The sequence below is a fragment of the Synchiropus splendidus genome, chromosome 17, assembly GCF_027744825.2.
Source record: "Synchiropus splendidus isolate RoL2022-P1 chromosome 17, RoL_Sspl_1.0, whole genome shotgun sequence".
Taxonomy (NCBI): Eukaryota; Metazoa; Chordata; class Actinopteri; order Syngnathiformes; family Callionymidae; genus Synchiropus; species Synchiropus splendidus.
This window is the reverse complement of record NC_071350.1, coordinates 13,026,213-13,047,694: the sequence shown is the minus strand read 5'-3', so window position 1 is coordinate 13,047,694 and position 21,482 is coordinate 13,026,213. Positions and strand designations below refer to the sequence as shown.

Genomic DNA, 21,482 nt, shown 5'->3' with positions numbered 1-21,482 from the left:
CTATAGCACAGCTTTCTTTTTGCTTTGAAATTGAGGATAGTGGCAGTTAAAAGTCGCCAGCTCATGGTCAAATGCCTCACTAATCAGAAAACTAGAGATGTTCTGATCAAGATTTTTGCTGCCAATTACAGATACCAATTGCATGGAATGACAATGACTTTCTGATGTCATGATGTGGAAAAAATACGAACCATTAAATCCTTTTAATTCAACCACATTTCTATACACCTCTTGCAGAATGCAGCAACTATTCTGTCAAAAGGACAACAGAAAACATTTAATTTGATGTGAGACGTCGCACTTTGCTAAGCAGTAACTGTGCAAACAGCCAGCTGCTGAGGAACCAGCGGTCTCACTTTCATGAGCCTGGAAAACTCTCAGTCCAGTGCTGGTGTTTTAAATGGCAGATTTAATTTTAACGTGCTCCCCTGCACAGCATTTTCCCGTGCATGAGGTACAGAATGCAAACTTTACATGACAGACTGAAAGAAGCTCCACAGCAGACATGCTGATGCAGAGTGAGCAGCAGGGAGGGAGGAGCAGATGCGTCACAACCAGTGGGCCTTTGTCAAGAGGGCCAGCTGTCACATGTGATCGGTTGTTGTGATCGGCAATGACATGTAGTGATCGGCATTCACAGATCACACTGATATCGGCCGATCATGATCAGTGACTGATCCATCAAACCATCCCTATAGGGAACAAATTGTCGGGTTACGATTATGCAACTCAGCCATCAGAATTATCGTTCACCTTTTGAGGTGTCCCAAGAGGAAGCGGACCTCCATCTTAAACCCCTCACTGTCCTCTCTTACTAGCACCATGTCACATGGGGGCTGACGGGTGGGGCTGGACGACCAATAGTCACACTAGAGAGAGGATGCCACCGTCCACACACACACGAACACACTAGTTATTTACAGATTTAGTTGTGGCCTTCATTGCGATCATTTTCCACGGTGCATTCAATGACTGTATGAAAGATAAGACTTTATTATCTCACAAAGGAGAAATCCACTGTCACATGACCTCTTAGAACATACAGTGAGGTCCAAATGTTACGAACGGTGCAGAAATAACAAAGTAGTTAGTGCAAACAAAAGTAGTTGTGTAAACAGGACCAGGATGTACAACAAAGGCCTGGAGCTGTCCCTGTGTATCGTCCACGGTGGTAATTCAGTTAGATGGACGTCATGTCTCTGGAAGCTGGTTGATGTCAGTCAAGTTGGTGTTGTTGAGAATAGACTTGGTCCAGTGACTCCGTCTGTTGAATTCGCACCAGCTGCACCTGAAGAGACATGGCACCCCCATTGTAAGATGTTAGCTTCACCTCCACCTGTAGAAGGCACTGCTTCTTCTGCACTAGTGAACATGTCAGATCGACTCGTTGGAATGAATTCAGTTTGAAATACAGGTATTGAAATACAAGCATCTACTCTCTTCACTCTACAGATTTTGCGCGCTCACCTTTTGGAACTACCTGCAGCACAATCCGCACCACAGTCCCTGTGATGTCGGGCGGGATTCCTCACATCACACAAGAAGGTTCCGTTGTCACCGAACTGGATGGGGAAGATCTGAATAGAGGCGTCTCTCTTGTTGATGTCTCCGACAAACTCTTTGAACTCAGGTTCGCCCAGGTATTGATTAGCGTTGAAGAAGTAGAAAATCTGGAGGAAGGAGGAGGTTCAAGTTGGCGTCTGTCTATGAGGTGGGTGTCATATCGTAGCTCAAGTCAGGCAGTGTTCTCTCACTTCATCAGCTCATGCACTCACCACTTTTGGACTTTTGTAGAACTCACCCCTCTCCCAATTTGCACCCAGGGAGAGCATGCAAACCACATGCAGAACGGTGGTCAGACCTGGGCTTTGAACCTGTAACCTTCTTGCTGCAAGGCGAAAGTGCGAACCACAGAAAAACACAATTCAAAATCTAAATTCTCACTGTGTCAGAGCTTTTCATTGAGGGGGCGAATCACAAAGCCAGAACAGTTTCGAAGTGCTGCTGTGACGCTGCAGTGATCCAGGCTCTCGCATGACTCATTGTGGCGGTATTCTACCACCGAGAGTGGCGAAACTCAAAACAGACCTAAATAAGACTCTTATCTTAAACATTAACAAGCACGCAACCACGGAAACGCTGGAGGATTGCATTGACAACTATTTATAAGGTCTGAAAAGGAAACAGTACTAGGACATTGAAGCCATAGAAGATGTTGGGATTTTAAAGAACACAACAGAAGCGGCAAGAGAATTAAAATTTAAAACCCTCATGGACCCGTGAACCTGAAACAGATGTCCTCCACCTGCTGAGGTTTAACACGTCTCTGCTGGTGGATCAAGAATGTGAAAGTTGCTTGAAGAATGAAAGGCCATTCTTTCGTCATTTTTGCATCACTGCTCTGGGAAACAGCTAGAGCAGTACTGTGTGGCAAAACAGTCCTCTACTGTATATCACACATAAAAAGAAAACCAGTAGGAAAAGATTTACTGAGAACTTGGAAAGTAATGACGTAGACAATCAGACAAGTCAATACTGACAATATTATAGTTCTAAACAGCTCAGTGTCAAATAACAATAATAAAAAAATCTTCCCAAATCTTCCAACACTTGTGGTTAGACAATACAGAAAGACATGAATCGCAGGACACTGAATGAACTGGCTAAGCTCATGAAACACTTTTGTTTATCATGTTTCATGATTCTGATAAGTGCAGTCATCTTTGTCCTCATTGGGTAGAGAATCCATGCGCTCATGTAACTTAATTCATTTAAATCTGGAGATAATATGATGAAATAGTGGCTGCAGTCCAACATGAGTCATGTGAGAAAATGACCTGCTTTAGCCCTAAGCAGAGAAAACACACACCCAACTAAAGTCACAGCGGATTAAAAATGATAATTCTTCACCTAAACATAAACCTCTTGACTTTTGTTCGCAAAGCTGCTCACTACACCCAAAACAAACATATCACTACCACGTTTGAGTTCATTTTCTAAATAAAGATTTGTTTCCACACAGATAGATGGAGGTACATACCATAACAGTGGATCAATAGGTGTTACTCGGCTTGAAATAAAGGCAGAGATTCGGTGGACTAAGAGAATAAATGGTGCCAGTGGGACAATGTGGACGCTACATTTCCCGCAGAAGAGCGATTCCAAATCTCTCTGGGCGGTAGCCTCCGACAGCTACAGCACCCTCCTCCTTTCACTACATTTGACAGCCGTTTAAATAAAACGATGCATGCTGAATTATAAGGATAGTGTTTTTGAAGTTGTGAAAATATTAACAATCAGATTTGAAGTGGATGGGTTGTTAAAGGGCGACATACAGTCATGTTCAAAATAATAGCAGTCTACCAACAGTAGCAAGGAAAATCACTGTTTCTATTAAATTTCAACCTCTATACTGCTAGGAAGTTTCCGGAGGGTATCGTGAAGATATAGAAAACCAACAGACCCAACAGGCCTTCCGTGCATGCTGCTGATTCTGGGGAACTGAATGATTAACTGAAAGGGATGTGTTCAAAAAAATGCAGTGGTGAGTTCAATTCCGGAGGGTGTCGACTGGCATCGCATATGCTGGCTGTGCATTTGTCCTGAAAAAAAAGTAAACTGGGTCCTTCAAGACACTGTTCTGATGAACGTTTTTTAATCGACAAATGGAAAAGAGGGGGAAACCTCCAGAGAAGTGCAGAAAATTACAGGCTAAAATGATATCAAACACTTTAAAATGGCAGCCAAAACCAGAAAAACAAGGAAGAAAAAGAAAAATAACTTCTTGAATGGATGAGAGAATAACAAAACTGGCAAAGGCTCAGCCAATGATCGGCTCCAGGAGCATCAAAGAAGATCCTGCGAGTACTGTTACCATCATACAACGTCTATGTGAAGCCAATGTACCAGCAAAAGTCCCATTGTTAAAGAAAAGAGATGCACTGAAACGGTTTTCATTTGCCAAAGAACACATTGGCTGGCCTGAAAATATTTTTGGATTGATGAAAGTAAGGCTGTTCATTTTGTTTGTTTGCAGGATGTTTGTCAAACACAGAACTCAAGCCACAGTACAAGTGAAGTGAAGAAGGTTAAGCATGGTGGTGCAAGCATCATGATATGGGGATGTTTTTCGTACTACGGTGTTGGTCCTGTTTCCTGCATACCAGGAATCATGGATGACTTTGAGCACATCAGGATACAGGAAGAATGTTGCCATATGCTGAAGAGGAAACACCTCTGAAGTGGATGTTCCAACAAGACAATGACACAAAAAAACACACCAGCAAGCCAGCACAATCATCGTTCCCGACAAACAGCATCCAACTAATGGAGTGGTCAGCGCCATCTGCAGACCTTAAACCCACAGAAAATTGTGGGCTGAGATAAAAAAAAAGGCAAAACCAAGAAACGCAAAGGAATTGTGGAACATAGTGCAACTGACGTTGGCTGCAATACCTGTTGACCGTCGCCAGAAATTGGTCAAAGCAGTTATCATGGTTACATGAACAACAAAACATTAGTCTAGGATACTCAGCAAAGCTGAATTAGTTTCAAAAGATGTCACGCTATTTTTTTAACATTATATTTCTTGACTTTCTGTGAAATATTATAAAATGTAATGACTTTTTCCAATGTTCTTGAAATAGAATAAACATAGCAGGACACTCACCGGAGAGAAGAAATGACAAAAATTCCACAAACAAAATGCGTTTGGTGATGAAATTCAGCCGTTTTACCTCCGTTCTGTAAATCACAACACGACTCTGTCTTTTCCCTCCTTGTATCCCGAGCTCGCTCTACTTTCCGTGAGGACGCAGCAGCCAGAGGCCAAACGCGCAGTGTCGCCCCCCGCAGGTCGGATGGAGAAATGCGCCTCTAGTGTTGACAGAACCTCCGACGGAGATTTAGCAGGACTCTGGGCAGAGACACCAACCCTCGCACACAGGCGAGCAAAGACCAGGCTGAAATGTAGGAGGAAAAAAACAGGGGGATGGTGGCGGTTTGCATCCTTTGTGGACCAACTGAAAGCATCCGAAACAGAGCTGCTTCCTCTCATTTTGGTTCAACCTTTCATTGACGCAGTGCCTCTGGTTAAACATCCCTCCTGTCATGAGGAGTATGATTCTGACTCGAATGAAAGACAGGGTTGTCTGATCCAATGGAGCACTGACGGCTTCTCTCTTGTTTATTTGAGACGAAGCCAACTAGTCACGGTGGTTGACCAAGCGTCAACATTTGTTTACCATGATGTCGGCCAAGTGCAGACAACCATTTGTCTAACACCGAGAAACAACTTTGTATAGCATTGTATAGTCAGGTTTGGCAGCGAACATGGAGCAGACTTCCTCATGAAATGAAGTTTACCTGCTCTCATTTGGGTTCCTGTGCTTCCAAAGAGAGTCAGTCATCAGGCGACACATGGAGACGCTTCTGAAGCTTAATCCTGAACTGTTGCACTCTTTGGCTTCATCCCGTAAAAGGCAGAGGCATTAAAGGTGGCTGACACAGAAAGGCGCCAAGTAGCCTCACCTTCAGTTGTCTTTTGATCCAAAACAAAACACAAAGTAGTCGACCATTGTGGTTCATTGGGTCAGGTTGGCACGGGCAGAGAAATTCTGTATTGTATAGCACAGCTTTCTTTTTTTAATTGAGGATAGTGGCAGTTAAAAGCAGGTGGCTCATGCACAAATGCTTCACTTTAGTCATCACAAATTTGGATTCATGTGTCGGGTCACGATAGCTGAACTCGGCCATCAGAATTATCCATCACATTTTTGAGGTGTCCCAAGTGGAAGCGCACCTCCATCTTAAACCCTGCAGACGAGGTAAATAGGTCGTTCTTCACTGTCCTCTCCTGCTCCTAAAAGCTCCCTGGGTGTGTCTCAGCATCCGAAATGACCCCAAACCCAGATCAGATCAGAAGCGTTTCCCAGCATGCACCGCGTGACATCAGGTTATTATTATTGTTTAATAAAGTCAATCCGAACAACAAAAGTCGTATGTGGACAACTCCTCACATGCAGTCATGGAAAAAAAATCAGAGCCACATGTTTGTGTCTTTGCTGGACTTTTTCTTTAAAAACCTTAAATTACAGTCAGTGTTACGCAGACGGAGTTCCTGATGTCTTGTGTGCAAGTGCTTTCCGTCACCTTACTTCATCTACCTCAAACGTTCTGCTGGGAGCGTCACAGACAGAGGGCAACACGAGGGCGAGGCGCGACTGAGGCGTTCCAATGTTTCTATTCAACTGGGAAAAGTGCTTCTGGGGTCGACAGAACATTTCTGATGGGGAGGGGCTGAGAGTACAGTAGTCACACAGGAGAGAGGACACCACCGTCCACACGCACGCTAACACACACACACTTGTTATTTACAGATTTAGTAGTGTCCTTCATTGTGAACATTATCCACGGTGTGTTCAATGACTATATGTACAATAAAGGCCTGGAGCTGTCCCTGTGTATCGTCCACGGTGGTAATTCAGTTAGATGGAAGTCATGTCTCTGGAAGCTGGTTGATGTCAGTCAAGTTGGTGTCGTTGAGAATTGACTTGATCCGGTCCAGAGACTCCGCCTGTCGTATTCGCTCCAGCTGGACCTGAAGAGACACGGCACACACTTGACGTATTGGCTTCACCTCCACCTGTAGAAGGCACTGGTCCTTCAGAATGAATTGAGTTTGAAATACAGATGACATTTTAGAAACAATGGTGTGTTCAGGAACATTTTGAATCCGTACATTCATTATCAAACGACTACACACAATATACAACAAAAACTCCAGTTCTCAAAAGCCCCAAGCGCGGTTACCTGTCACCATGGCAACAGGCTGTGCCTTCAGATGATGACGGCATTTCTGCCAGGTAGCTCTACTCAGAATACATAAACGCATGGACCTTGGCAACTCAAGAAAGACAGGAACTGACCTGGAGAGTCTGAGAAAGTTTGACGAAGTCTTTCTGGACCTGCTCACTGACGTCCAGCTCTGTCTGCAGCCGCTGAGATTTGTCTCTCTCCTCGAACACTTGCATCTCGAGGCCACTCTACCAACGTGCACACAAACAATCAAATGTCACGTCAGTCGCAAGCACAATGTTAGACTGAAGAGAAACTTTTTTAATCTTTAATATTATACAGCTTTATTTAAATAATCATGACCATATTTGTATATTATATTTTGGTGAACATTTAAAAATGTTTTACACCTCAAAGATGATTGTGGAATTTATAGTGTATAGCCACTGCTAAATTTCAAAATTGTACTTTTGGAGAGTTTTGTTGCCATTGCCCAGCTGTGGCTACTTCAAAAGAAGACGTAATGTTGGGATCTTACGAGAAGTATTTTGACTCAATCTCACCTTGGCTCCACTGAGTTCTTTTATCTGCTGCTCCAGGCAGATCCTGGACGCCTGCAGGGTCTCCAGAGTCGCCGACTTCTCTGTTAGGCTGCTTTGAAGCTGCATGAACACATGATCCCCTTGTTTAATTAATTCATCATCACCCTCACTTTTAGTTTCGTGCCCCTCCCCCCTTTTCTTCCTCATATTACGGCTCGGTTTCACCGAGGCGAGGCGGAGCTGTGGACACGCTAGTTAAGTAAAGTCGTCCTTGTGATGTTGCTGAGTGATCATGTGACTTTATGCCCCGTGTAATTCTCTCACAGGACGGAAAGTAGGCCATGCAGGAGGCTCGATGCAGCCATAACTAAGAAACCTTGTTACAGAAGTACAGCAGACGTCAGTCATGTGACTTCAGTTATCTTTTTCCTGTCACAGCCGTAGAGGTGCGGTTCATTAGTGGGCAGCGCCAGATAACAGAAGCGTGACAGATGAAGAGGGGGAGAGCAAAGAAAACAGTGTTCGCACCTGCTGCCGCTCCGCCTTCACTCGCTCCAGCTCCGTCCTCAAACTGGAGAATGACGCTTCAAAGGAAGAGAAATGAAAAGATTACTGAGCTGCTACTTTTGTGAGGTGAGTCAAAAAATGTATTAAACTGACATCCAAATAAATAATAAGTAGAATGTGAAAAGGTGTTAGGATTAATGCCTCAAATGCTGCAATAAGCCATAATATTATGACCACCTGTGAGTGAGGAAGAACCTGAACAACTGCACTCCACCTACTGTACTGTACACAGTGCTCTCAGGTCACTGTTTCTGTCCTAGAGGGAAGCATGACACAGCTCTGCAAGCGCAGCAGTCTCATTCAATGACAAGTCAGTATTTCATAGGTGGTCATAATGTTATGGTTGGAACAAGAAGACGACAATACAGACATGAGTGAGATGCAGCTGAAAGTCCAAGCGAAGCGTGTTAAGTATTCACATCACGTGACACAATTAACTGAACAACATGTGACGTGTTTCAGTCGCTACTCGCTGACAACAGGGATAAATGTGAAACAGAAGTGTGATGCTTAGATGAGCTTGAGTCACTGTCAGCAGTTTTAGCAGCTGACTCTAAACTTGTTCCCCCACAGATTTCCATCAGCCCTCTGATGTAAGGCAGAAGAGAGTGAGGGAGAGCGCTCGATAAAGAGCAACAACTAGAGGATCTGAGAGCAGGCTTGAGGGAACTGGAGAAATTGTTCGACTGAAACAGAGAATTCTACCCGGACAGCTTGATGGAGGGACACGAAGGCTTAACGGAGCATTTGAAGAAGAGCTGAGAACGGCAATGTCAAATAAAGAGTTAGAGAGCTTGAGGCTCTTTGAAAGGGCTCAAAGAAAAGAACTCCAGAGGAGAGTGAAGGAAGGTTTGAAAGAGAGAGAGAGTGCAAGGAGACAGCTTTAGATGGGGCAGTACATGGCACTCAAGGTGGAAGAGGCCAGGAGCTTGAAGGAGAGAGTAACAAGGAATGATCAGGAGGGTTCTAGGAGAGCAGAAGGTCACGCGACCAATCTATCAACACCAAGGGTGACAAACCATGAGGGTCGGACATGCACAGGGATTTTTTTTCATCCATTTATATATGTACAACACAGTCGTTCCAACTGAACCTTTCTATTTCACTTCCATGGGTTTGTTAGCAATACAGTCTCATGACTTAACAGACATCTATCCAGCTACTTTTGAGAGACACAAAGGTTCAATTGGGTGTGGTTAATGTGCAGTGAGTGCAGCTGCAGTGGAGCATTCACTGTGTGCTCAAACAGATCAGTGCGTTTAGTCAGCACAAGCCAATCACATACAGGTTTTACCTTCCAAGATGTCTTAACAATACAAAGACAAGCAGACAGGAGAAGGTTTAACCATCGGCACTGATGTTGACTGAGGGTGTTGAGTCACTGTGAAAAACCTCACCGATCTCCTCCTTGCAGCCTTCGATCTCCAGCTGCAGCGTGTCCTCCAGGTTCTCCTTCAAACACTGCTCCGCCTGGATCTGCTCCTTTAGGAAGAGAATCTCCGCCTTCAGCTTCTCCTCCATGTGATCAGCTGACGTGCGCAGCGACACCAGGTCTTCGCGGAGCTGCACCACAAGACTCTGGAGCTCCTGAAGGGAGGCAGCAAAAATGGAATGTTCGGAAACTTGGATTGTTGAGCATATTTAATCCTTGGTAAATAACTGGGTATAAATATTTGCGGCTTCACATTCTGTGATCCTCCTACAACTGTGTGGCAGCTTAATGCAGCAGCAGGAGGCGTTTTAGGTTCAAACAGTCACACATGACTGTGAACAGTTCACCTCACTCCTAGTGTAGTTCTGCCTCCACAGTGTGAAAGTGCTGCAGTGAATTTCAGAGCGGGTAGGAGGAAATGAGCGCTGAGGGAGAGCAGGGGAAGTGAAACCAGAAGAGCCAAGAGCCTCAGGCTATGCTTAGATGGCGACGGCCGCACTCAAAAAAGAAAATTCACACCTCATGAACTGCACGGGGGCAACGATGACATTAAAAATAATCGTTTCTCATGAGAGCCTGAAAAGAAAAAAACTTAAATATTGAGCACTGGCTCTGATATATTCGTCTACCACACTGTGAATGACTCATCTAGTCACATGCTTGTATAGTGTTTGTCCATACCACCTAACATGATATACCTCCAAGTGGAAGTGTCAGGGAGAGTCCTTGTGAATGTACCTGGACGGTCTCGGGCATGAGGAAGTCCTGCTGCTGCTGCAGCTCCACGTGCAGTCTGTGTTTCCCCTGAAGACTCTCATTGTCTCGCTGAAGCCGACTGAGCTCATCCGCCACCTGCTCCCTGGACTGCACCAACACAGCCTGTCAACACAAGCAAACGCATGATGAGCAGGAGAAAAACACTTCACACTAACCGACTTAAGAGATAACAGTCCATCAACGCAGGCAGCTGAAGCTGCTGGTGAAACATGTCTGAGGTGGACTCATGCTGAGCCATCAGGAGGAAGTTTCTCACCATCTGCTGCTGGGTGTTTCTCTTCGCCTCACTGAACGCCTGCTGGAGAGTTCCTAACATATTCTCAGAGTCCTGGACTCTCTGGACGAGTGCAGATACCTGCAACACACAAGCAGCAACACAATTGTGTACGTTGTCAATAACACACAGATGATAGTCTTAAACATCCTTGCATGAGCCACATGACTTCATTTTTGTTCCATTTTTTTCCCAAATAAAAATGAACCAGTAACAATCACATGTGACTATGTGAGTTTTATTGCCCTTCCATGGAATCTTTCAAAGTCTTTCTGTCGCCACCAAGTGTACATGCCGCGTATTGCGTATTAACAATCTGATCTGTTACCTTAGTGGTCATTTCGTCATTTCCCACTTTGATGGAGTCTTCCAGACTCTGCTTCTCAGTCATGGTTCTCTCCAGCTGATCATTTGCCTGACGCAGCATCACCTGCAGCTTCTTCACCTGAAAGAGGAAACACTCACTGAGCACTTCTCACCAACACTCCAGGAGCGACACCATCATTTCTCCAGGCCACAAACCTGGTCCCTTGTCTCAGCCTCTTGTCCCTGGATCACCTGCAGCTGCTTCTCATAGTTGGAGCACATGTCGCAGCGTCGGCCCAGTTTCCTGCCGGCATTTTTCACCTGGATAACAAGAAGAAGAAATGATGACGGAGCTAACTAAGTGATTCATGCTTTCTTGGTCCTTTTCACGGAGTTGTCTGGTTGAAGAACTTCCACATCCATTGATGTGTCTGAGCTTGTGAAGGTGCGTTCCATTTGCACTCAGTAATATCATCTACGATCACATTTACTTGTAATACAGTTTGGTCTGGAAGCAAACAAACAAATAAAACTGTTCTCCTTAACCTGACAATCCGGTTTCAGACAAACGCAGCCTCTCAGCACAACACTCACTTGTGCGTCACCCAATGTGCAAGCAGTTGTTACCAAAGATGCCGTTGGAAATGGCTACGGCTTGTACTGAGTGTTTAGCCCACAGCTAAACTTGCGAAGAGGCGAAGTGACGCTCACTTGCACCTCTGATGATGAATGCATAACGACAGAAGCTGCAAAGTTCGTGGCACATTTCTAACCTTTAAAAAGGCAACAAAATATATTACCACTGTTTGAAAATTGAATTAATGAGTAATGGCAACAACAGTGGCTGACCACAGTCTCTGGCTGACCTGAGAGGGGAACTTCTTTACAGACAACAGCCATATGTATGTACATACCTCCTGCTGCAGCAGGTTCCACTCGCTGTCACTGACCAGTCGGTACCCAGCAGGTGGGAGGAAGGCCGTGTCAGGCGCGTGAGAGATACTGGACAGCAATGAGGCAGTCTCTTCCTGCTCTGGTGTCATGGCTTTGATGGCCTTCTCCTGATCTTTGGTAAGGAGGAAGTGACCTGCCGTCAGCTTGATGGAGCTGATGGAGGAAGTCTCTCCAAAGCTGCTGTCAGCAATGCTGCAGTCAGCGCTGACCAGCGGACCAAACTCCGACTCGTCCAGGTGGCTGGCCGACTTGGCCTTGTGGTTGGACAGACCCTGAGGGGTGGAGAGGGAGGAGCCAAGGCTGTCTGTGGACTGAACCCGTCGCAAGTTGTCCCTGTAGGGGTCCACTGGACTGCCGGTCACCATGTCAGCGTCCAGGGAGTGAAGGGAGCCGTGAGCGCTGTGGTTGGTGTGAGACTGAAAAGACAGATCAATCAAACACTATACAAACATGATGACCACCACTCAAAAATCATGCTTCTTTGTTGGTGCACCCTGAGCTGGATCAGATGATGTTCCAGCTCATTGTTCCTATTTTTATTTTCACATTACAAAGGATTTCCTGTCCACCTGCTAGACATAAATACAAATTTCAGGATCATTTTTGACGAATATTGCACCGGATTTAGATCTCATAGTGATCTCTTTGGATAGTGAAGAGCAAGAGTGAAGGTGCAGCGTTTCCCTCAGGAGCTCATGTTTCTCAGCAGGAACCAGAAACCTGACTAATGGGTATCAGACGACTCGGGTTCACCAGAGATCTCACCTCGTCCACACTCAGACCCAGGAACATGTCGTCCAGGGGCTCAGTGTGATCGCCCCCATCCTCCTCCTGGAGCTCCTTGACTTGACTCAGACGCTCCTTCTCGTCCTCCTCCTGCACAAAACATGACAGCTGTTATCCCATTTAAAAGCAATGCGTAACCAGATACGAGTTCCATCAATGACATCAGGCTGCCTGCCACTTCAGCATCACATGGTCTTTCAAATACATAGCTGCGTGTTTGTTGCAGTCACTGTTAGCATCATTGTCATTAGCCGTTTTTGCTGTCCTTATTTCATTTGCTACATGTCAGAGGTATTGACAAGTAGCAGTTGGCTTTCATTCACATAATTCTAGTCGTCACTGTTATTGTTTTATTAACACATTTGTCTATATCCCCTCATGAGTTGTATTTGTCTGTGGCTGTGACAGTCGTGGTGTATTCTGGGAGTTGCGCAACCGCTTGTGCGAGTACCTGGTCTCTCTTCTTCATTTCCTCCACCTGCCTGAGCTGCTCGGACGACAGCACACTCTCGATCCGCTGCATGTCCCTCATGAGGAGTCGCTGAGACTCCAGAAACTGGTCGTTCGCTCGCTGCCACGTGTGCTTCAGCTGGTTGTGCTGCTGCCGCTCTAGTTCCAGTTTGTGACAGACTTGACACAGAGCAGAGGTGGGATAAGGACCAGATCATTTTCACAAATTATTTTTAATAATGACAACAAATTTTCACCATCATGGAGTTCTTTACGAAGTTTCTCTGCATCTTCTTGCAGGACGGACTTCTGAGTGTTCAACACAGCGACGTACATTTCCAGATCGGTACGACACGACTTCTCAGCCTCCAGAACATGATTCAGTTCCTTCACCTTGGGGAGCCAAGAGTCATTTACAGAGAGGGATCCAAAAAAAATACCATCTGGATCTTTAATTCTGACTCACCTTTGAGGCCTCTAATTCCTTCACTCTGTCCTCAGAGGCAGTCAGCTTCAATTTGAGAGCTGCTATCTCGTGCTCCATAGGCATCACCACCGAGCGCAGCTTCTCTGCATCTTCCTGAGCCTGGACACAGATTAATGATGCTTCAATCACACACTTTAAAAGAAGTGTAGTCAGTCCATGCTAAGGGTGTGTGGTATGTCAACATTAGACTGTAAAAGTACTACAAGGTGCCGTCTTTTGAAGAAAAAAAAAGAAAAAAGTTAAATAAAATAAAATAATGCTAAAATGTTATAAAACTTCTAAGACCAGGTGACACTTTGATTTCACCTATTTAAAATATATTTTTGTAGCATTGTTTTTCATTCACATTTCGTGTTTACTGAAAGCTTCCTAAAAAAAATAAGGAAGATTGTTGTCATGTTTGACACCATAACATTATTAAAAAATGTTCAGAAAGGGTTATTTGTCCTAAATATGATTTTGTCTGATATGGCTATATTTTATTTGGCGAAATTACATTTAGCTTCAATAGAAAAATAATAACATTATCAAAATAATTCAAAGGTCATGTAAAACCTAAACAGTGAAGAAAAAACAAGTGTGGTGAAAAGGTCAAACAACAAAAACATTGTAACTGAAGATGTCTTACCTTCTTCATCTCGTCCTCCAGATTCTCCTCTTCCTGGCCTTCGGTGAGACGCCTCCTCAGGTCACCCAGCTCCCGCTCTGCTACCTCCCGGTACTGGTTCCACTGAGCACGCTCCTGTTCAAGGCGTTGATGGAACTGGACCTCATATTCACACACCGTTTCTGCCAACAAAAGTTGAAGTGCTTTTGTATTCTCATTGACTGTGCTTTGGATCTTCATGACAGCTAATGATATATAACTTGCTTTGGAGTGTCTTCTAAATGACATGCTAGCTGAAAATTTTCACTGTTTTTATATCTAACGTCAATAATAAAAATTACAATCAGACATGAATGATAGCTTCTGAGATGAGGCCATCTTCATACCCTTCATGATGGCCTGCAGCGATGCCACCTCCTCCTGCCATTGACCGCGAACCTGGTCAATGGCTTCCTGCTTGGTGTTTTCCGAGACGGTGGCAACAGCTTTGATGGTCTCCATCTCGGCCCGGGCTTGGGCCAGCTCAGCCTGGGCACTCTCCAGTGCAGTCGTCTGCCTCTTCAGCTCCTCTGGCGACACAGAAGAGACAATAAGAAGATGGAAACAGAGGGCGAAGGACATGACGGAAGCAGCATCTCACCTTCCTTGGAAACGTAAAGGTCCTTCAATTTGGCCCTTTTCTGGTTGAACTCGGCCTCCAGCTGCTGCTGCACTCTGAGGAGTTCACTTCGCTCCAGCTCCAGAGCTGCTACCCGCTGCTGCAGCTCATCTGTATAGAGATGGATAAGTGACGTTTATCAAAATCAGTTCCGGAAATGTTTAGTATTCAGTTAGTTAAAATACATTTTCATTCCTTCATAAATGACTCAAAAACTGATTGAAATAAATAATTTAGCCGCTCTTCACATTAATAAACACTTATATCGTATTGCAATCAAACACTGTTCACTTCAGGTTTGTTCCATATTTAAAATAAATGTAACATTTAGTCAAATGTTTTATGAATAAATAAAAACATTTAAAGATCTTGGGTGTAATAATTACATTATTTCTTAAGATCTTTTTTAACCATTGTGCATTTCAGTTCCTTTTATGAGACTTTCTTAAATAAATTTTCCTCTTAAATGTTTATCTTACTTTTGAGTTTACCAAATATACTTCAATACATTTGGAAATCTGATTATCAAAGGAAGATGTTTTCTTCCAGTGCTTAATCATTGCAATGTCACATTTTAAGTCGCATGCAATTTATATATTTGTTGGTGTTTCTTATAGTTATAAATATGTTATGATTTTTTTTGTATTAAAAAAAGATTTCCCCGTGAAACATCAATTATATTGAGCTTCATCAGTACTTGAATATGGTTATTATAATTACTTTCTGATCAAGACTATGCAACAATAATCTGTCTTGACAGAAGTGTCCTCTTCACAGCAGGATGAAGGTGAAAGATGGAAGTCAAACAGCGTAAACAACTCAACTCAAACAACCAAATCGAAACACGCCAAGAACCTTAAACAAGAATTGGATCATAGCAAGCTTATTAAACATACAAATAGCGAGGCAGGGAGGAGAGGTGAGACTCCATGAAGCCACTTGACGCGGTCCAGACTTGTGACCCATAAACTCCACGTTATAATGAACAAGGGAGGGAGACGACCGATGTATATGAATGAGGGCAAAGGGATGTTTGAACTATTGCACGCTCACAAGCGCAGTTAGAACGAGCGGCACGTTACATACCAGCAAGTGTTGGTGTGTGTTGATAAATGTAGCTCTGAATTCACGACTTATTGTTATATATTATCGCAGTTAGATCAGACAGCATCAATCGATTGGACGACTGGGCGACCACGCACGAGAGGTGACTGATGATTGACAGGAACGAAGCCTGCATCCTGCCAGGTGAACTCTCGCCTGCTGGTACCACAGACCCAGCGTGATGATCCGACACCCGTGCTCGGGTCAAACCCCAGTGGTACTGATCCAAATCGCTGAATAGTGACAGGCCAGAAAGCAGACCTTTACAGCAAAACAGAGAATCTCCTGCTGCTAATTTCCAACCCAACTTCACTCATAAAAGCCCCTTTATCACTTGGTATCACTCAAACCGCGCAGGTTGCCTTCTTCAGTGTCGCCCCGCACAAGAACTGACCCACTGCGCAGTCCACGAACCGAGCCTGTGACAGCTATGACACGTCGCCCCGAGGATGCTAACAAGCTAATGTTGTCAGGGATGCAGAGGCCGCGGGTTCGAAACCCCCTACACTCCTTAAAAGCACACCACTGACACCCTCTTCTCCTACCGTCAGGGCGAGCCTTCGGCGGGTCTCCAGAGGCCTGCTCGGCCATGGTGTCCTCGGAGGGGACTGGAGGGAATTACCAGAGCACCGGAGTGGAGCTAGGAGTGTCCAAGTGCCAGGCTAACATCACAACTTGGATCAAGCTAGCGAGACAACAAGCGCCGTTTCCGGTAGTCTTTCAAAATACAGTTTCATTTACACACTGATGGAATTCGAAACTACACTCGCCAAACATATTAACTACCTTGGCTACAACAAGTACCCAAAACGACGTAATAAGATTTCAAAACTATTATTCAGTCAGTAAATTTAATTGCCGGTAATGTGTTTTAAAAACTGAAGTTTCCGGTTTTACTTTCAAATTAAAAACCACATGGACGTTTTACGAAAAGTGTTTATTCATCATACTATTCGAAGTGGAGACTTTAATCCTGCTAACAAATAATTGATTGGTTATCTTTTATTTTGTTTCGTCTCGCTCTCAGGGGTTTGTTTACTTTTGCCGGTGTGTTTACTTTTTGTTCCTTTGCTTACTGGTCTCTTGTTGTTTCTGCCTGCATGAGAGTGATACTTTTATTTATATTATACGTATATACAGTATTAAATATGCGTAAATTATTTATTGTGTATAATAATTTTATTTGTGTTTCATTGTATACAGTTCTATTTATTGGTACAGGTTGAAGTGACTGAGATTTACTGAGAGTAAGTTCATTTGAAAGCACACCAAAATGAACATACACAGCCATTGCACCCACTCACACGTAGCAGCTGGACCACTGGGTTTCACTTCAGCTTTAGTTTCAATAATTAGATGCCAGAACGGAACAAGTCACGCGTCTCTCAAGAAAACCTTCTTGATGATTAATCCTCACTATCAATGCATTTTATTCTTTGCATTTTTCTGGCTGTTGAGACGAGATCATATTGTCCTTATACAGTATGTTTCAACTTGTGTTGGCGTCAACAGGAAGCTGAGAGGAAGTGGCCGGCTGAGATAAATGAATAAATAGCTCACAAACTAAAGTAGAAAAAGACAGAACAGACAAGAAAGCGCCTATGAAGCGAACTCTTAGGGGTCTAATGACTGCAGGATCATGCTTCTGCAACAGTGGTGTTTGCTTCTCAGACTGGAAACAAAAATAACTCTAACACTTAGTCAACAGTCAGAAAAGAGGAAGTGAAGAATTGTTTCATTCTTCACATTTACACTCAGAGGACAGCTTCTCACGTCGGCATCTGGTGTTCTAAAATGTCAATCCAGTGGGAATATTTCTGGTTGTTCTTGATTTTGGGGATGGTGCTGGCGTGTGCCGCCGTCAGCTTTGTCTTCTTCCTCATCAACAGATGCATCTCCAGAGCAGGTGAGTGAAGTCATGGCAAGCTTCGTCAGTCTTGGATAGAGTCACATCAGGGTGGCGGGTCAGATAAGATTAGATTGGTTTGTGGTTTTAAAATGAATGTGGTGTTTCACAATAAGACCAGAAATTCACATCAGATTGGATGTGGGCACTCTTATTTCCTCCTCAGACTCTAAACTGTCCTTCGGTTTGAAGGTGTTTGTTGTTGCTAAACCAGTCTAGGGTGCTGCCCACTCCCCACTGCAAGTACCAGGGAGAGATTACAGCACCCTCCCAAGTCAATATGTATATAATGGCACTCAGATGTTTTTTTTATTCATCTTAAAGGCAATATGTGTCACGAGTATGACACATTTACCGCAGTCTACAGCAGCCCTTCTGTCACAGCATTCATTTCCCTCAATAGTCATCAAACATCTGTCATAATGCTGTCTTTTCTTTCTGCACCATTTTTGGGCAACAGTGGTCATTGACAAATTGACTGAAACAGCGGTGGCTTGAGGACGTTACTCAGCAAGAGATCAGACGTGTTGAAACAAACAAAACAGAAGAACACTATCAGAATGATTTACATTATAATTATTATTATTTACCTTTAATTATTGAGCAATTCGTTACCAATTGTTTGCTACTTCGGAGTTGAGCACTGAATTTACTGTTGCACTGCAGTTCCTTCTCGGATGTTCAAAAGCTTCTTTTTCTTATGTGATGAAGAATTCTCATTTATAGAGGCAGAACAAACAACGGGAAGAACTTGACGCCTCGAGAGTTTTCAGTGATCAGAACTACGCAACATTCTTTATTTCTCCAAACCACGTGTTCCTTCCTGAAGAGGATCAGCAGCTTGGAAAGTCATCACATGTTGACTGCCATGCTAACGGTCACCTCGTAACTTGTTCAGGCTTCAGGAAACCAGAGTGCCTGGAGGAAACCTACTCGGTGATCGCATGAACATTCATATACCAGAAAAGGAAAAAATATCTTCATTAAACAATGAATGATATTGAAAGGGCTGATATGGTTTTATGATTGATGAATTGCTTCAATAAATGTGAATATTCACTGCAATAAATGTATCTTTCTTCTTCAGTGTCAGGCAAACACAAAGTTCACCAAACATCTAAAAGGAGTGTAATGTAAGTATCCTTCTGAATTATGATCAATAAAGGGGACAATGTTTATCACCAATTATGTGTAATCTTCAAATTGAGGAGAAAACTCACAAATTGCATTCTGTCCTCAGCAGCAACAAAGACCAAGACAAGAACCTGGCAGCAGTGACCTACTCTTTTCCCATCCGCACAACCCACACAAACCATGAGATCCAAGGTGCTGTCACTTGAATTCTAGTCTCAGCCTCTCATAGCCTTGTTTTAAGAACCGTAAAGATTTGTTTCACTGTACATATATATTCATAAAAATCATCAACGTACGCTTTAAATACATTGAGTTTTCCTACGAATGTGCTACAATGAAAATAAATCATCTAACCTCAGAGAAGCAAACAGCAATGACAGTGCACTTCCTTAATGAAGTGTGTCAAGTGTCTTTTGAGCGGAAGGGTGCACTTGATACCATGGATAACAAGAAGAAGAAAATCTTGAACAGAACCGAAGCACGGAACTTAAACCCAAAACACGTGGTGGTCCACACACACTCACAAAAATAGTCCAAGCAGAAAAGCCTGGCCGTCAAACACGCACAGATTTTAACAGAGGGGAATGAGGGTCACAGAAAGTAAAGCGTGACACTTTCCGAAATGGAAAGACAGAATTTCTGAAATGCAGGTGACCAATGACAATGACAAATATTTTTGTTTTTCCAGATGAATGCTACCAGAACTGTGCTGAGAATATTCCTGACGACCATGACTACGAAGAGAACGATTCCGATGTTCATGATTACGAAGAGAACTTTGACAACGTCAGAAACAACGAAGTGAGCTTTCCTGCGGCACATGATAAAAAGGAGGGCAACCCGGATGACCATGACTATGAAGAGAACATTCCGGATGACCACGACTATGAAGAGAACTTTCCGGATGACCATGACTACGAAGAGAATGATCCCGATGACCATGACTACGAAGTGAATATTCCCGATGAGTACAAACCAAACAAGCAAGACTTCTTTAGCTTCCAACCAACTCATTTTCATTCCACTCATCGCCAGGACTACAAACCAAACCTTGCCAGTTACTTTCATGCCCAGCAAAGCGAGAGTGAGCAACAGGACTATGTTGAAGTTGTGATGGAGGAGAGCACTCCCTCGCTCACTTATGAAGCTCCTGACCCAGCAGATGATGTTAATTCCCAGGACGATTACGACGACATCGACTGTGACGAAGATTATGACGACTTAGGCTAAAGCCGCACCTGATGAGAGAGAATGGTCATTAATTTGTTTTTACTTTGCTTTGATGAGAGCACCAAAGGAGAGGTTTGTGAGAAAGAAATGATAATGTGATCCGCTGACAGCCAGTTAGATCAGCATCCATCAGTCACTCACTTCTACTATAGAGTGCACCACGCTTGATAGAAAAAGTTTATCAATGGTGAAAGGAGAAGCCCAGGGCCAAAAAAGCTGCATGCTTCAGGTGATTTTCTGTCAGGTCCAGCCCAAACACCCGAGTTCTATGTTTGCATCTCTGTTTCTGCTGTCATTGAAATCTCGATAAAAACGCTGCACTTCTGTTTCCGTTTCAAGAACTAGAAGGAAGGGGTCTTCTAGGCAGCCACTCACCAGTGGGACAGAGATTCCCGGTTTTTAGTACTTAACCTGATCATGTGGTCTGCAATCCAGGTCCGATCAAGAGGGGTTGCTTTCTTCAAGTCAATAAAATGATTGTTGTGCATTAGCAGACAAAACAGCTTCACCTGATAAAAGATAAAAGAACAGATGGCTCTTCTCAATGTGTGTCCAGATCACACAACAGAATAAGCTGATTTTATCTTCTTTAACATCTTTAATTCTGAGATGGCAATCATTTCAAGCCTCTGAGTCAATACAATCCTCAAACAAGACAAAAAAACAGAATAAAAACCAGAAACAATAATCTGCTGACCTACATACATTTTTAATAATCCGACACTAACACCCCATAATAACACAGTGTTAGACGTTCAATAGGTCTGAGCGGGATTGAGGTTCTGCCAGTTTATGGTATCACTACCCTCCCTGTTGTCATCCAAAAAAGAGCAACATGAAATGTGGCTGCAATGGAGGCAGCAAGGGGCATCAACTCCCTCACCCTCAGCTGGACACACAAACCTGTCAGACTTACACAGATTCACAATCTCATCCTCCTGGTCTCGATTGTTGTTTGCGCAGCTGCAGCAGCGCCTGCTGTTCTGGCATCCTCCTGAGACAAAGCAAGACCTTGAGGCTGCAGAGTTTGGACCACCTTCTCCTGAACCTTTATCTGGTGCTCCAGCTTCTGCCGTCAGCACTGCGACCTGACGACACATGCAGATAAACTGTTGATCGATTAATAACTTATGCTGTAGACGCCATCTTTGTTGTGCTAAAGGAGCAGACACGTCTGGTTCGATGGTGGGAAAAGTGAGCTTTTCTGTGAAAATCTAGTCGCAGCCACTCGCAGCCCTGTTTTAAGAACTGTAAAGATTTGTTTCACTGTACATTTATATTCGTAAAAATCACCAATTGCGCTTTAAATACATGGAGGTGAGGAACAACATTTGAAGATGCCAACTTTGTGGGACACTTTGTTGCATTTTAAATTTGGACTGAATTAACTTGGGGCCCACTGCATGTTGCGAAAGCTCTTGTGGACCACATAAAATGAGTTTGACATGGGTTTATTGTAATCTGACATTCTGA

At 43.8% G+C, this 21,482-nt stretch overlaps 2 protein-coding genes and 1 long non-coding RNA gene across 6 annotated transcripts; 2 read left to right on the top strand and 1 right to left on the bottom strand.

The window, feature by feature from the left end:
- Positions 1-129: 129 nt before the first annotated feature.
- rabep1 (rabaptin, RAB GTPase binding effector protein 1) lies at positions 130-16,462 on the bottom strand. 2 transcript variants are annotated; one of them, XM_053846711.1, is made up of 21 exons: positions 16,285-16,462; positions 14,618-14,746; positions 14,364-14,546; positions 13,999-14,159; positions 13,350-13,469; positions 13,141-13,276; positions 12,885-13,063; positions 12,413-12,523; positions 11,608-12,063; positions 10,910-11,014; positions 10,716-10,832; positions 10,370-10,468; positions 10,075-10,215; positions 9,302-9,491; positions 7,866-7,921; positions 7,359-7,457; positions 6,927-7,043; positions 4,670-6,598; positions 1,468-1,670; positions 754-1,288; positions 130-692 (listed from the first exon to the last, which is right to left on the bottom strand). In XM_053846711.1, exons 1-18 carry the CDS (start codon positions 16,328-16,330, stop codon positions 6,497-6,499), a joined length of 2,547 nt encoding a protein of 848 aa, XP_053702686.1. In that variant the 5' UTR covers positions 16,331-16,462; the 3' UTR covers positions 130-692; positions 754-1,288; positions 1,468-1,670; positions 4,670-6,496. The 2 variants fall into 2 exon arrangements, with proteins under 2 accessions (XP_053702686.1, XP_053702685.1); XM_053846710.1 differs by having other exon boundaries at positions 130-1,288.
- Positions 1,134-4,751, top strand: LOC128748205 (uncharacterized). 2 transcript variants are annotated; one of them, XR_008412761.1, is made up of 3 exons: positions 1,134-1,312; positions 1,453-1,711; positions 4,037-4,751. It is a non-coding gene; the product is annotated as an uncharacterized LOC128748205 (long non-coding RNA). The 2 variants fall into 2 exon arrangements; XR_008412760.1 differs by lacking the exon at positions 4,037-4,751 and adding an exon at positions 3,023-3,671.
- An 889-nt stretch (positions 16,463-17,351) lies between the features above and the next one.
- LOC128748204 (probable serine/threonine-protein kinase mps1) lies at positions 17,352-21,401 on the top strand. 2 transcript variants are annotated; one of them, XM_053846716.1, is made up of 4 exons: positions 17,352-17,645; positions 18,733-18,778; positions 18,889-18,971; positions 19,468-21,401. In XM_053846716.1, the coding sequence occupies exons 1-4, from the start codon at positions 17,534-17,536 to the stop codon at positions 20,007-20,009; spliced, it is 783 nt and encodes a 260-aa protein (XP_053702691.1). In that variant the 5' UTR covers positions 17,352-17,533; the 3' UTR covers positions 20,010-21,401. The 2 variants fall into 2 exon arrangements, with proteins under 2 accessions (XP_053702691.1, XP_053702690.1); XM_053846715.1 differs by having other exon boundaries at positions 18,886-18,971.
- The last annotated feature ends 81 nt before the right edge of the window (positions 21,402-21,482 follow it).